Raw genomic sequence first — 17019 nt, forward strand, 5'->3', positions numbered from 1 at the left:
AGCTTGTTGTGCTGCCCTGCTTTCTCTGATATACTGTAGCTACTTTAGAAATCAATCAGAAAGTGGCTCACTCATTTTTCCTTGCTGTCCAATGTTTCAGCTACAGAGGGGCCACTATTTACCCTGTATTTGCGCTCCTCCTCAAACTTCTCCTCGTACTTGTGGATCTTCCTCTTGAGACCGTGGATCTTCTTGGAGAGCTGGGCTGAGGTCAGCTCTTGCTGGTCGTCGTCACCGCAGGAGCCCAGAGAGGAACTCCTCCTCCGACTGCAGGATAGAGACACAGCCATAGAAATAGAAGGACTGCCTGTTGCTATGGACACAGAGTCACGTTGGACGTATGCACACGCCTTCACTCTAAAAACACACAATCTGATGGCCACCCATTGTAAAAATAAAAAAAAACACATGCATGAACACACATCTAATCACACATTATGTGACTCCCATATCTTGCAAATAAAACCGCTATCTACTATAATTCTCTTCGTCTTAGATATTGAGTTTACAATTGCAACTTTTGATTGCGAATTTTCCATACGAGTGTTTGCACTGCAAGTGATAAAGCAGATAAAGGCGCTATACATATACCGCAGTATAGTTGTGACTAAATAATAATTACATTTTACTGCTGTAACGTTCATAGCTAACTCGACTTGTAAAATGCCATTTTTTATACTAGTAAGTACTAGGTTTTCCTTAGATATTGTAACTACATACCAGTAGCTGTCTAATACTGACCAACGACCTGAGTTTGTTTTTAAAAAATGGTCACCCCGATAATAATTCATAAACACACAAAAACAGTCACACAAACAAACCTACACACACACACACTACTCGTCCCCAAAGTCAACAGTACTGTAAATCCATGTTGGTTCCTCACCTGGCAAAGGAGTGTGTATTGGGCGGCGAGGGTGGCACCTCGGTGTCATCTATGTACTGCTGACAATGACCATAGGCGTGGAAACGGGGGGACAGCATGGGGTCGCTGTCCTCTTCAATCAGCTGGCGAATCAGGCGGCCCCCCACTTGGGGCGAAATGCACGCCTCCTCGCTGTCCATGCTCTCCCGTTGCCACGACGAGTAGGCCGGGACTGGCTCTGTGGAACAGACAGAAAATAACACAGGTTAGGGGCGGCAGGTGGTTAGAGCGTTGGACTAGTAACCGAAAGGTCGCAAGATCAAATCTCCGAGCTGACGAGGTAAAAATCTGTCGTTCTGCCCCTGAACAAGGCAGTTAACCCACTGTTCTTAGGCTGTCGTTGAAAATAAGAATTTGTTCTTAACGGACTTGCCTAGTTAAATAAAGGTCAAAATTGAAATTAAAGTTGGATAATGACAGAACCTCCATGAAAACACACACACTAAAAGTGGGTTAGACTACCATGGACCGCTCCAAAACACACTGCACATATTGATATCACAAGGCTTTGTAATCCAAAAGGTGATGCAATTTAAAAAAAGGAAAGTGACAAAAAACTGCACTGCACTGCACACACGCATCACCATGGGCAGGGATGAGGGAGTGACCTGTGGAACTTGGCAGGCTCTACCAGCAGTCGACAAACACTGGCTTATCTCTCGCTCAAACACAGCTAGAGCTCAACATGGGCCCTGCTTGGCTGCAACATCTGAACTGCAAACACCACTAAACATAGACAAAGTGTAGTCTAAGTAGAACACAGCAAAATAACGGCTCGCCTATCCGATTGTCGTCTCGAGGGACGAGGCAAGCAGTAAGCAGCGGGAATCCAACTGATTGGATCCAAATGAATCAACCGCCACTTTAAGTCTAAACATGGCGGTCGCTCGTCACCTCGGCAACACCTTCTTGGCACCCGCATCTGAGCGCCCTAAAGGTCACTGCGGCATTGCATGATGAAGCTGTTCACTAAAACTCTCACCACGAACTAATGGCTTACAGACCCATTTGTCTGTTTTCCAGGCTGGTTTCCCCAGTTCAGCCCCAGCCAGAGTCCACTCCGACTCGCCAATAATTACACTGTGGTGAAAATAACCATGCAGATGTCTCTGACAATCCCAATCACAAGCTATAAATACATTGGACTGCTCTTTGATGCCTCTGGTTGGGATAATGCAGGAGCCATGGCCTCTCTGGTAGAGGAATGGAACGGCTGTGACTCCAGAGTTAGCCTTGTACCATATCGGTTCGTGATGTCTTCACATTTCCTATGGTCGTGGTCATCAATTTGCAAGACAGCGCAAGCAGATATGGGACCAGAATACGGAGAGTGACTGGCATAGGAAGAATATTGTTGGGCTGTGTATGTGAGAGAGAGAGAGAAAGAAAGACCACGGCATTGTACCCACAGCGGGAGTTGTACTGCATCACAGATCAGTGAAACACACAGGCTGTTGTTGCTAGGAGAGGAGGGAAGGTTTCATTTCAGATAGCCTAAGCCACCACCACACAACAGCATTGTAAATACAAAACTCAGCCAAGGATTGTTCTACTGCAGGTGCTTGTGTGGACGTGAGAGAAACCACGGTATTGTACCACAGGAAAAAGGAGACCCTGTAGGCTACACTGCACACTGGAGAGGTAACATAGCCAGAAGGGAAGGAGGGAGCAATAACAACGTCAGGTTTCCATATCACCAATGTAAACATTTAGAAACATCAGAATTCAGTAATCACTCTTTGAACACATGCACACCCACGTGCACACACACACCCTGTAGCTGCACATGCATGTTTTTCTAAGAAGGGGGGTGGATAGGGACTCATATGGGAAGTGATTTGGGATCGAATTTCCAAATAAAAAAAGCATTTTTTTTTGTTGGTTTAACATATCTCGAAATTGATAGATAAACGCTTAATTTGCCATTTGTGTCACTTCAAAATGACGTTTTTACCAATAGTAGACCTACAACAGTTTGGTTTACAAATTGCAGGTCGAATTTCCGAGGTAAATTTTGACGCATATTGTTGATATTCTCTCGCGCACATAGGCCTATCTGCTGGTCGTCACTAGTTACCACTGTAGCCGATTTGGACTTTGTGGTTGTAATAACTAGTGGAAACCCTATCTGTTCCTCTGATCCATCCGACTACAGCAACAATACAAATATCTACTGTATGTCCCGATATTATAAACGAGTTGAGTTATACAGAATAAAAATAGTGGCATCTTTAGCTGACAAATGCATGTAACGGTAAATATTGGCTCCTGGTTGTCGGTCCGTCTTATCCGTTTGTGCTACAGCTGATGACGCGCAGCAGCACATATTTGAAAACACTGTAACAAAGTTGCTTTCATGTTGCCTTCTTGAGTTTCTGAATTAAAGGAATTGTGTGCGATTTTCATTCACTAAGGGATTGAGAATATGTTCCTATAGTGTGTAGCCTAACACTTGGTATCTGGACCGTGTTACAGGGTATAACAGGGTGCGTTCGTAAATTAACTTTAGAGTGCCAGAATGCACTCGTAGTGTGCTCTGGACGTTCGTTCATTCAGAGCGTTTCGCTTTCGTAGCGATCAGATCGCACCCTGGACGCTCTGGCCGAGGAGTGGGGTTGATCTGAGCGTTCTGACCTCACAACGGCAGTCAAGCACCCACGCTAACTGGCTAAAGTTAGCTAGCTTGCTAGTTACTTCCAGACATAAATGAGAGAACACCTCATTCTGACATTTTCGCCCTAGCAGAGCTGGTTAGACTGAATTCATGTTATCCGGAGCGTTGGTGACTAACTGTACTGCTGGCAACAATTTAATTACGATTTTAGTTTGACAACGTTTACTGACACCAGCCATATTCAACGAGTGTTGAGCGTTCATAAATTCATCAGTTATTCTGCGCTCTGGCAAACTCAGACGAGAGTGCTCTGAAATCAAGAGTAGATTGCCAGAGGGAATTTACGAAGGCACCCATAGACTCCTCACTCAGCACGACTAGTAGTGCATGCTGGACTGTAGACTAGATAATAATCACGAAAGCCAGCTAACGTTAGCTGTCTGCTGCTATAAGGCTAGTTGTTTAGCTGGCAAGCCAACGCGCATAGCAAATATGGAGAGTTTGCCGGAGTTAGCTGTCTACTATCATTTTTTTTTCGTCTTAGATGTTAGATGTTGAGTTTACAATTGCAACTTTTTGATTGCGAATTTTCCAGACGAGTGTTTGCACTGCAAGTGATAAAGCAGATAAATGCGCTATACATATACCGCAGTATAGTTGTGACTAAATTATAATGACATTTTACTGCTGTAACGTTCATAGCTAACTCGACTTGTAAAATTCAATTTTTTATAATAGTACGTACTAGGTTTTCCTTAGATATCGTAACTACATACCAGTAGCTGTCTAATACTGACAAACGATCTGAGTTTGTTTACAAAAAAGGACAACTGTCACCCCGATAATAATTCATAAACACAAATTACATAACAGACTTAGGCTATGAAGTATGGCTCGGGTCATGGAGCTGCTGGCTTGGAAGGTACTTAGTGTGTCCGCCGTATGCTACTATAGGACTACGTGCGGTTTTACACGGTCTTTCAAGGCATGTCGGGACTGCCTGGGGCGCGGGAGGCGCGGGAGCAGTAGCCTAGTTTCCCTAGGCAGAAGGTTGCCTCACACAATGTATCCAATCAACACTGCTATGTATGGGTTTACTAGATGACAGTGAGCAGCAGGTCAACCTCTCAAACAATTCAACGTGTTTTAACCTATTATGTCAGCTTACACAGCCAAGCAGCCAATAGGGCATTCACCATGGCATTTCAAATGAGGTCTTTAAATCAACCAGCACAGCATCCAGCCCATTGTAGTTGAGGCATGCCATGCTGTCATGCCCCTAAAGGTTGGGATGTGATTGGTTGGGAGCAGAATATGCCCAATCACTGTAGTGATGTTGCCATGCAGTAGTAAAAGGTCATGCAACAGGCATTTGGCATTTTTCCTCTCTGTTCTGTCTCTAATGGGTTATTTGTATCAAGGCAAGACAAGTCCCGGTTCCATTGCCAGCCAAAATGCCACTTACCCTCATAATAACTCGACTGGAAAACACTTTTGAAATCAAGGAAAGGGGCGCTAAAGAATGGGGAATCTGGAGGACAGAGAAGAGATGGGATAGGGGCAGGGAGGGAGGGAGGAAAAGAGAAAAATAAGGTGATAAGAACAGACGAGATGGAGGGAGGAAAAGAAGATCAGATCCAGCCCGGTCACTCTGTTGCATGCGAAAGGTGAAATGAGAATCATAGAATCCAATTTGTAAGTCGCTCTGGATAAGAGCGTCTGCTAAATGACTTAAATGTAAATGTAAATAGTGCATCATTCCCAATGGCAGAGACATTACACAGTAGTAGACAAGTCCTCTACTCTAACTAGCTCTATGTACGTGGAGCTGGCGCACAGCAAATATCTGCTCACCATGACTGCAGTTGGCACAGGCTGCACTGGGTAAAAAGTCTCAGGCCACTGTACCATCCACAGTCCCCAACCATCACTACCTCATCCATTCCTATTGCAACAACCTCATCTGTTTTCCTGCTTATCCCCCCAACAGGACACAGGTACTTACAAATACCTTACGCATAACAAAAACTCTTTAGTCTCATGGCTCTATATTTAAAGGGGAGAGAAAGGACCTACTGCCAGACAAAAAGACTCCGAACATCACTCAAGTTTACTGCCGTTTAATCCAACACTCAAAACCCAAGCTCTGACTAGCCCTGCTCTTCCTCTGGCTTCAAAAGATCCAAGCGTTCCGATTGCCTTGCCTGCGTCTAGGAGAAATGCTTCTTGTGATATGGGAACGCCATGTCACGGTCAATCATAAGCACTCCCCTGGGAGTTGTAACTCTCAGTAGCTCAGAGGAGTCTAAAGCATTATGCTTTAGGTACCTCCTGTGGCATGGGATTCAGTTGTACCAGGTAACACGCGGACTGTGACATCAAAACTGAACAAAGTCTGTTTTTGTCCTCCCTCACCTCTCCTCATCCTTCCATTCCTGGCTGTGAGAGAACAACACCTGGTGATACCTCTCACTCTTTCTCCAGAAAACACACACTATGTGCGTGTGTACACACACACACACACACACGCTGCCTGCACTGCCAAAACCCCTAACACCAAACCCACATTGGCTGCAGCCCTGACTGACTGCATAAGTTAGCATTTCTATGCAGACAGACACTACCTTAATATTTATCTGTCTATCACACTCACTTTGGAGCAAACAAGGACTAAGCACCAGGCTTACACAGTGCTCCTTAGCCGAATAGGACAAACATGTCTCAAGCCCTACCACTAGAGGGCGTCAGTGCTTTTTGCACAGTTGGTACTGTACTGTACTAGAGACCACAATTCAAGACAAACAGTGCTGTTTGAGTTGGAATGAATACTGAATCCAAAGGAAATGTTTGAACAATATTTTCCTTAAGGTGTGACCTATTTCCATTGGGGTTAGGCAGTTTGCGTTTGGCATGACTGCAGCTTGCACCGAGCAACCACGCAGGACATTATTTAGTATCCAATGTTCATGTTACTATAAAAAATGGTGCCCATGCATGTCCCTTCAAGTCTGAAACTGCAAGTGGACTTCTTTCAGGTAACTTGCCCTGTGCAAACAAACATAAGCAATCTAACAACTCTGCATTCAGTCTCACTAGTGTACAAAAACACACTTTCAAACTCCACCCACCTCCGACCTTTCTTTCGCAATCTCTCACAAAAACAATCAGACAAGTTGTGCAGCATCTAACAGCCTTTCCTTCCTGATACTCCAATCTCACTCAACAACATACTGCCAATAACTGTTGCACCATGGATTAAAAGCTTACAGAAAAAATATTTATTTTCTAATATCAAACTCTTTTCTGACTTGGTTTCATCCCCCAAAATCCACTGTATTGCAGTTATTTAACAAAGACATTGAACATTTTGAATGGCTGCGGAAATCTCTCCAAGGTCCTTTTTGACTTACATGTCTTTCTCTCTAAAAAATAATAAGCAGACGTGCCCATGATAGACTAATGAATAATAGAATACCTCTGTCTATTTCTGTATAAAACTATGCATGACCAATGAGATTCGAGACCTTGGCATGAATAAACAAATAGACACACTTCATTGCTTACATCCAATGCCATGTGCAGAGTTGAAATCCAACCTTAATGAACACACACACACTTATTGTTCCTAGGGTTAATCTAATCATGCAGGCACACACACACACACACCATACGCACTTAAAAAACTAAATGCCAGGAGCTTTTGCAATATCAATGGGAAGACAATACATCCCAACAATATCAAACAAGATCAATGTCAATCCCTTTAGGAAAAGATAAAACCTCAACGCCCCTTAAACAGTACAGTATTTTTCACCTGTAATCTTCCCCTTTAATGATTGTCGTTAGCAATCTGGAAGCTATTCACAACCCACAAACTGCCCAATAACTGCCAACCAAAAGGCAAAACATGCCAGCAGCATGTGCAAACCGTAAATACTCACTCTTTAATAACTCATGGTAGCAGCACGGCAACACAATATTCTATGCTGTTCCCATCACTTGTAAACAAAAAAACTCCATGTGGTCTGACGAAACAGGAGCTACATTTGTCAAAAAGGCACAAAAAAAGATCTGCTATCTAAATGCAATATGCTGCGCCAAGCTGTGTACACAAGCACAACACCTTCAGTAATGGTGCAGCTTCTCCAGATATAGAAGCCGAGAGACTAAGAGCATCGGAGTCCATAACTCTTCTTGAAGACACAGAAGGAGCCACCACAACAAGAGGAGGAGGAGAGGGAGCAGGAGGGTTGCAGCTGCCACCCAGACACCCATGTGCTGCCTAGAAGGAAGGGAAGGACTGACAGAGTGTGTGGAAGAGGGGAAGAAAGGTTGGGGGGGGGGTTGAAGATTTACCTCCCCAGTTGTTATCGTCAGTCAGCGCCGACAGGTCCAAGCGGGGTACGTCCTCGCCACATTCCTGGTCCGAACTCCGGCCGATGACCCCCCTCCTGTCAGCCGTTTCACAGCTACTAGGCAGCTCCTGGATCTTCATACTACTGAGTCGTGTCTGCACAACCACGGAGAGACACAAAACAACAAGGGCTGGGAGTGAGCATGCTCCTTAAGTTCAGCCATACGCTGCCTCTGCCTGGCCCAGCCTACCACAGCCCTTGCAGGGGGGTTGACAACACTCCTGATTGGTCCACCGGGCGTGTCTGTCTGTGTGTGTGTGTGTGAATGAGGTTTTGCCCCTCCTCTTTTCCCTCTGGGTTCCCACCCCTTCCTCTCTCTTTCTCTGTGCATATGCACTGATCCTTTGGAGTGGTTTGTCTCACAGTAGCCAGAGCAGAAGGGAGGGGGAGAAAAGGAGGAGGAAAAGAAGGAGGAGGGAGAGAAGGAGGTATGGCAAAGAAAAGCAAGCAGATTATTCGCCAGACGCCAGCACACAGGCAGAGATTTTTTTCCCTCTCTTCTGCTGCAGAAAGACATCCTTGCCTTGGAGCATGGAGGAGTTCTCTTCCTCTTTGGGCTACCACTCTCGCCTTTCCTCCTCTCCTATGCTCTCTTTCCCCATCGTTTTTCTTTCCCTCTTCCAAATCCCCCCCCCTCCCAATCATTTTCTACCCTCTTCACCTTCCCTCCCCCTTATCTGCAAATACCATTATCTCTGTCGTTGTACGTTGTATCTCTGTCGTTGTTAATCAAATACTCTTTCAACATCGCCCCCCCACCGTTCTTAGCCCTTTTCAATGCACAACCAAATGGAAGCTTTTTGACCATAGCACTCAAACATCCTATCAGATGCCAGCCTAGCAAAACGTTAACAATCCCTCACCATTACCGAAAGTGAATTCAGATGGTGGGTCATGCAGGCAGGGCGTGCGTCCAAAACAGACAGGACTTTGTGCTAAACTGTGTGTGTGAGGGGGGGGCTAGCTTCCCCTCACTTCCCCTCTAGCCTCTGCCTAGGCGTGGGACAGAGTTATTTTAGGAACAGATCAGGGATTAAAACTGCCCCAGCCTCATAAATGCCACCTATAAACTGCCATTGAGGGTGTTGTGTAACAGGGGGGGGGGGGGGGGGGGGGGTGAAAGGTGAACGTTACTGTAATGCCAATGATAGGGAGTTATCAAGTGCTCTCAGCTGTTGACTGGCAAATAGCTTTGATGTGACTGATAGCTGGGTGACTGGGACAAATTCCAACTACACAACGCTGGGGACCATAGACCATGTAACAACGCACATTTAAACACTCTGAATCTGAATCTCAAAATGTCCTTCCTTTTCACTCTTAATCTCACCTTTCCTACCCTTCAGTCAAGGAGCACACTATCATTGTTTACTAGGAAAGTGAATTGTGGCCACACAGTGTGTGTGTGTGTGTGTTTTGCAAACATGCGTGTAGCTGGAACACACACACACTGTGTGTAACAGGACACCGTCAAGAGTAATCTAACCCTAGTTCTAAAAAAGCGAGTGACTCTCAGATTCAAAAGCACCTCATGTTACAGAACACAAGCAAACAAACACTTCATAAGGAAAAAACTACTACTCAACCCCATAATCAATGACAACTCATTTAGGCTCATTTCATTGATATGGGGCCATTACCAGGCTGTGAGGTCAAACAATAGAAACCTCTTGACTACATCTGAAGTTGTGAGGAAAGAGCTGATTACCTTGAGATGGACTGGGGTCAAAGACGTCCAAAGAAGGACAACACTGCTACAAAACATGTGTTCTTTGCCCTCTCTTCCTTCAACTGTTTCAAAGCACACTACATCTTACACAACAATCCACCCCATGTCATTTCTGCAATGCAGATCTCTTTCGGGTACTGAAACTAGTCCCCCTTGATACCACCAAACGGGTCATTGACATGCAAATTAGGACAATTTAATCAAATACTTTCAAAGCATCGCCCCCCCCATTAGAGGTTATGCAGAGAAAGGACTAGAAATGTAATGTGATCAAATCACGTTTCACACATGGACGAGCTAATGATAGGTTTGACTGAATCTTTCAGTCACATGAATCATCATCCTTATTGCGGTTAATGATCACATTGCTGTAAGAATGACAATAAAAACGATATGATATATAGTAGCAGTCAAAAGTTTGGACACACCTATTCATTCCAGGTTTGTTCTTTATTTTTACTTTCTACATTGTAGAATAATAGTGAAGACATCAAAACTAGGAAATAACACATTTGGAATCCTGTAGTAACCAAAAAAGTGTAATAGTTTATATTTGAGATTCTTCAAAGTAGCCACCCTTGAGTGTGCAAAGTTGTCTTCAAGGCAAAGAGTGGCTACTTTGAAGAATTTCAAATATAAAACACATTTTTATTTGTTTAACACTTTTTTTGGGTTACTACATGATTCCATATGTGTAATTTCATAGTTTTGATGTCTTTACTATTATTCTACAATGTAGAAAATAGTAAAAATAAAGAAAACCCCTTGAATGAGTAGGTGTGTCCAAACGTTTGACTGGTACTGTATAACACTGTATTACTTTAAAAAAATAAAAAAGTATTAATGTACCATCACAGTAGTCATTTTCAGCAAATGTTTCTATCAACAAGTCTCTGGAAAATACTACACACAACAGAAATATAAACATCTGTATACAGTCCCTATCATTTCAGGATTAACCCAGACTCACTAGAAGACAGAACAGCTTAACCATGGTGACCACTACCCTGTCTGTAAATATCACTGCCACACTGACTGTACATAACCTACTGCACTTATAATCCTTTGTCCTAGCACAACTCAACTACTGATCACATTACATCATCACTAGTCGCCCTGGGTAGAGTGATGCAGAGGGAGACCAGGGTACTAGCATTCAGCATTGCAGATAGAAATTGTATGAATAAATATAGCTAGTATGATTCCTTTACTCTAAATGTCAGTGAAAGACATATCTGTTCTACTAAATATATTTCTATCTGAACGTTCCACAATGTTGTGCTCGGGCTTTGGGCTTGGATTTGTCCCACAGTGGGTGTTCTTTCCATTGTTAATCTGTGTGTTAGGGGTTTTATAGACAGGCGACACACAAACACATGATGGATTTAGGAGGATGAGGCTGGGGTGGTAATGACAGACACAGACAGGGTGGAGAGAAGGGGCTCGTCTGGGAGGGTAGCATCACATTGGATGAGGAGGCTTGATACACAGCCACAAGTGACACGTACGCTAGAACCCGCACACACACACACGAGCAATAACCCACTTCACCCACATTTTTGTGATACATTATTACTACAGTACAATCCTGAGATTTTCACAATATTATATAGATGCAAGAAATCAGACTCTCCACCAAGTAAGCGTCATGTTTTGTTGTTTTTGGAGGGGGTTGCTCAAATTGACATGCTGTCCAAGCATTCATCCAAACAAATAAGATCCCTTTGACAGTTGAAATGTCTTTTGCGGCAGGGTACTAAGCAGTACAGTACTGTAGGCATTACAGATAAAGACAAAAGACTTGTTTGTACAGTTACATTCCAGGTCCCATTGATCTGTACTGGTTTCAGTGGTCCATAACTGATGTGTGGAAGTCTTTAATCTCTTAAACCAGTCCTTACTCCCTGTACCTCCACTGGCCTTGGACTGTGTGTGAAGTATTGGGGACAGGGCTGAAAATGTGGTCACACACACACGATGGAACAGTGGGCTCTAGAAGCCATTCTAGGTGTCATCAGGTTAAAGAGGCTCAGGCATGCCACACACTGATACACTTCAGAGTGTGTGGTGACCGAGGCCAAGGCTGTAAAAGACTCCGTCCAAAAACGTTTTATGACGGTGTGAAAGTCAAACAGGTCAAATTAACATGTTTCTCACATCTTTCACGTTGACTTGAGTTGCTTCTAGGATAACAAGCAACATACGGACGAAGAAGCGTTCCATCGCACAAATGACTGAAACACTAAAAGGCTGTCTTTGTTATGAATAACAAATGACAAACACTAGAAGGCTGTCTTTGTTATCAAGAACAAATGACTGAAACACTAGAAGGCTGCCTTTGTTATGAAGAACAAAAGACTGAAACACTAGAAGGCTGCCTTTGTTATGAAGAACAAATGACTGAAACACTAGAAGGCTGCCTTTGTTATGAAGAACAAATGACTGAAACACTAGAAGGCTGTCTTTGTTATGAAGAACAAATGACTGAAACACTAGAAGGCTGCCTTTGTTATGAAGAACAAATGACTGAAACACTAGAAGGCTGTCTTTGTTATGAAGAACAAACGACTGAAACACTAAAAGGCTGCCTTTGTTATGAAGAACAAATGACTGAAACACTAGAAGGCTGCCTTTGTTATGAAGAACAAATGACTGAAACACTAGAAGGCTGCCTTTGTTATGAAGAACAAATGACTGAAACACTAGAAGGCTGTCTTTGTTATGAAGAACAAATGACTGAAACACTAAAAGGCTGTCTTTGTTATGAAGAACAAATGACTGAAACACTAGAAGGCTGTCTTTGTTATGAAGAACAAATGACTGAAACACTAGAAGGCTGTCTTTGTTATGAAGAACAGTAAACTTTAGTTACAGTTTAAACAGACAACAGAAAACTGAGCTTCAACAATACCGTTAAAAATATGCTTTAAAACAACACATCTAGTCAAGACATCCATCTGCCTTTGGCTGCATCCCAAATTCCTTTCATAGTTCACTACTGTTGACCAGCGCCCCTAGGGAACACAGCCTCTGTCTTAGTAGACTGATCAAGAGCACTAATCTACTTAGTACACTAATTGGACCTGCTGTCAGTAGTACGCTCTGATGTCACTAGGTGCTGGGATCCCTCATGCCACCACCTCTGATCTGACACCAACAACCAGCAGAGAGATTGGCACAATGACGCTGTGCCACCATGCCAGGCACAGACTGCATCTCAGTGGGTGCAGCTTGTTCTGAGGTGGTGAATGTGGAGGAGGTGGAGACAGAGAATTGTGTCACTAAGACCCATCTGGACTGTGTGTGTGTGTGTGTACAGTTCTGTTGTAGAGTCACATTAAGTGTAACAGATTAGCCTACTGTACTAGAAAGCAGATGGACCAGTAGATTACATAGGACTGTTTCCATCTGTATACCACCTTAGCAACTATGCTAAATAGCTTCAGCTGCTGCTGTTCTGAATAGCTACACAGTGCTTCACATTCTGAAGTGATACAGAGCTGCAGTGGAAAACGTTCACAGCATTTCCCATCAAGATGTGTGGATAAGTCATTTTTTTGTGTGGTCGATTTTCATTCAAGGAAAAGCTCAAACTTTGTTTTGGTTTATTTTCTACTTCTTTCCATATTGTGTCAATAGTAGTGATTAATTATTGCTTAGCTGTCAATCTCTCCAAGGGATGTTTGCTTTTCCCCTAAAGAGAAGATGTTTGGCTGCAACATTTTGACTAGCAGAGATGTGGTAGTTCCACATTGCAGTGAGTGGACCAAAATAGTATCCCATTTATCTGCTCCAGTTGTTCATTGGTCAGTAACAAACTATAGATGTTCCCCCAGACCCCTCCTATTCCCCCAGACCCCTACACTCCCAAACAATCACCTAGTCTACTGAGAGACTCTGGCCCTATCTTCCGCAAGCAGTGTGAACACAGGAAGCCTAGGAGATCTAGCATGTACATGCAGGGAATTTCAGTGAAAGAGGAAGAGAGAGGAGATAGGAGAGGGAGAAGAGAGAGGAGTGTAAGAGAGAGAATAAAGAGAGAGACAGAGAAAGAGAGGAGAGAGAGAGAGAGAGAGAATAGAGAGAGAGTGTGAGAGAATAGAGAGAGAGAGACACTCAACTCACCCATGAAGGAGTCAGAAGACTGGGGTCCTTTCTTTGACTGTCATTTCTGATAAAGGGGTGAAAACATAGACATGTTGCGTCACCTTTCCTCATGTGAGAATCACACCCTAGCAAGGACACGGGTGCTTTCCACCCAGCCAGGAGCCCGTAGAACAGCGTGCCGAGTTGAGTTTAGGAAGGCTCTCTCGCCCCCTAACTCCCCAATGTCAGCGGCATTCTCTCAAGTCTATCAGATTAAAAACTTTGTTAAATAAATGTTGCCCGATAAAGACAGGTGCTGTGACACAATGGGACCAGGCCTCAGAGAGTCCGTCAGAGCCTTAGCAACACAACAATCCTTCTTTAAATAACGGTGTCACATTACCTTAGTACAGTGTTTCCCAAACTCTGTCCTCGGGACCCCAAGAGGTGCACGTTTAGTTTTTTAACCCGAGCACTACACAGCCGACGGTCAGTTGATTATCTTAATCAGCTGTGTAGTGCTCGGGCAAATCTAAAATGTGCCCCTCTTGGGGTCCCGAGGACCGAGTTTGAGAAACACTGCCTTAGTATCTAGATTAAGTAGTGAAAATGGTCGGTATGAGATACTTCTGTTGGAGAACTTTGCTATCTAAATTAACAGGTGAAAAATGGTCAGTAGTAGTTACAAGCATGTTAAAGGGGGTTCAAATGTCACAATGCTTACCGGTTGTCTGATGACTCCATGTTGTTTGTCCCGGCTTCGTCATGTACTCTTGATATGCATTCTTTTAGCTGTAGAAAATAGAATACATAACATTTTATTACTCTCTCCCTAATGGAGATTAACGGTATGCATCAATGTGCAACGCTGATCCTGATATGCTTCCATCAGACATCTATGTCTGGAGCAAAAAATGTATTTCAGGGAAATTATGTTTGGAGAACATTTGACATAAACTGTGTGCCGAGACCCGGTTTACACAATTACACAGGATTTGTTACTCTGTTTGCCTTGGCCATTAGATAAATAAAACACATATCAAATCTAGCAAAACATTTATATCACATTACTCATAAGTATCTATTTAAAAACAAGTCAAATCACCAGTTGGTTATAGAAACAGGTTCCAGAACAGGTGGTGGAGTGGGGTGGGTCACACCAACTAACGAGGGGATGTAGTGTACAGCGTGTACTGTTCTATGGGGCTGTGGTGTTCTGTACACTATGACACCTCCGGGACTAACCCTCTGGGAGGCTTTGTAGGGCCTTAATGACTCCCCATGGGCTTTGGGCACGCTCTGCTAGAGTGCCTACCAGATGTGGGTTCCAATGTTATTTGTTTTTGTTAAAGTAGATTCGGTGCACTTGATTGAGCTTGTTTGGAGCAACAAAAGTAATAGAACCGTCCCAAAAGTGCAAACCCCGACCGTCTAGCAGTATTTGTGAGAAAATAAATACTATTTGAGCCCAGGTCTGTTACAATAGCTACCCTCCTGTTACATCAGTCAACCCCCTCTGTCAGTCACTCCTAACACCCCTGTCCTGCCAGCCAAGGTCAAGACATCGCCACTACAGTATGTATGCCAGGATTTCAGGTGTCTTCTCATCTCTTACATAACACAGGTGTGTAATCTTAACCCGGCACAGTCAGAAGAGGACTGGCCACCCCTCCGAGCCTGGTTCCTCTCTAGGTTTCTTCCTAGGTTCATGCCTTTCTAGGGAGTTTTTCCTAGCTACCGTGCTTCTACATCTGCATTGCTCAATCTTTGGGTCTTTAGACTGGGTTTCTGTATGAGCACTTTGTGACATCTGCTGATGTAAAAAGAAATACACTGATTGGTTGAGATGGCATGGAAAAGCCCCTAAAGGTCTAGCTATACCCTGTCTGTCCCTCAAAGTGTTTTTTTTTTTTTACGTGAAGCCGTGGAATCTATTTTCGTCCCTGGGATAAGACACACGCTTCAGCCGAGCTAGGCTATACATTAGCCTGGGATATTGATGAGACGAGTGTGTCTGTCGACGTAAATAATCGATCAACTTATATTCCTAGATGAGGAAGTGCCGCGACTACTTAAGAGTTAATGCAGTGAAGACAGCAGATCGGCCCTGTAGCCCATATTACTGGGGCCTGAGCCTATTCCAGCACCGCCCAAAGTCTCCGTGACTTTGAACTAAGATACGCTCTCTGTATTAAGGGCCGTATCATTGGTGATGAGCCACGGGGCATGACTTACTACCCTTTAAGCTGTTGGCAGGCAACTGTTTGCTGACAAAGGATTCTCTGCTGCATTTGATACATACCAAGGCTGCATCTCAATTAGCAATATTAAAATACTGTGGAACCTGGTTTAGTCCGCCAGCAGTTTGGAAGCATATTTCTGAGACAATGATGTAATGACTTGAGGTAGACAATCCCATACCTTCCAGCATAATGAGACAATTAAATAGGAAACTAAAATATGCCGTGAGGGCCTACATTTTGAATATCAAATTCAGCCTTCCAAGAGTCCAATATCATATTGCGACACACCTGAAATGGTATGTTTTCTTATTTTGCTATGCATTTATTTTGCACACATAGACAACGTCACTGAGGTCAGCAGTAATTACCTTAACTCCGAAACAAAACACTGTTCTGAACATGACGGTCTCGAACCCTGAACGACAACAAGCCCTTGCTACACAACAACACAGTACATGTGTTCCTTCCTCTTCTTCAAAAGCAAATGCTAATTGAACCTCAGTCAACCTTGTTAACGCGCTGCCCTGCAATTTAGAGTGTTCCAGGGAGGGAGGTTGCCTCGCATTTAGGGAAGCGCTAGAGCACGCTGCCTGGCCTATCACGCGCCTCTTAAGCCTATGTAAGATTCATTAGGAATCCAGCCATTGGCGGCTATGCTGATGTTTATGCCAATGTTCTCTATCTACCTCAATCTCTCTGCTGTCCCCGATTTAGTAGTTCTTGTGAAACATCACCAATTACCCAGCAGTGACTCATAGCAGCCATTAAGAGTAGACAGGGGTTGGTGGTAAGCCAGACGTCACACCAGCGAAGTGAAAAACACCACAGTGGCGTAGACCTTGTCTGCATCACAATGTTTTGTGGGAGAAGAAGAGGGAGGATTATGAGAACCAGGGGCTAGGGAACTTAAAGGGTCAGGTTGCTCTTTGGGAGTATTAAACATGACACTATGAAAATAAATGATGAGCGTGCACCAAAGTAAGCAAACAAGTTTGCTTCAGAGATTT

General features: G+C 43.8%; 1 protein-coding gene across 4 annotated transcripts in view; it reads right to left on the reverse strand.

Moving 5' to 3' along the window:
* The window catches only part of fam13a (family with sequence similarity 13 member A), an 83038-nt gene that overhangs the window by 6687 nt on the left and 59332 nt on the right, over window positions 1-17019 (reverse strand). For 2 of the 4 annotated variants that reach the window (XM_065003878.1, XM_065003876.1), the window contains exons 13-18: window positions 14494-14561; window positions 13809-13854; window positions 7896-8049; window positions 5005-5070; window positions 887-1103; window positions 123-267 (exon numbers count right to left, since the gene is read on the reverse strand). In XM_065003878.1, coding sequence (XP_064859950.1) covers window positions 123-267; window positions 887-1103; window positions 5005-5070; window positions 7896-8049; window positions 13809-13854; window positions 14494-14561 — 696 coding nt within the window. The remainder of the gene's footprint in view (window positions 1-122; window positions 268-886; window positions 1104-5004; window positions 5071-7895; window positions 8050-13808; window positions 13855-14493; window positions 14562-17019) is intronic. The other 2 variants (XM_065003879.1, XM_065003877.1) reach the window with 1 other exon arrangement.

This window comes from Oncorhynchus nerka, linkage group LG18, assembly GCF_034236695.1.
Source record: "Oncorhynchus nerka isolate Pitt River linkage group LG18, Oner_Uvic_2.0, whole genome shotgun sequence".
Lineage (NCBI taxonomy): Eukaryota > Metazoa > Chordata > Actinopteri > Salmoniformes > Salmonidae > Oncorhynchus > Oncorhynchus nerka.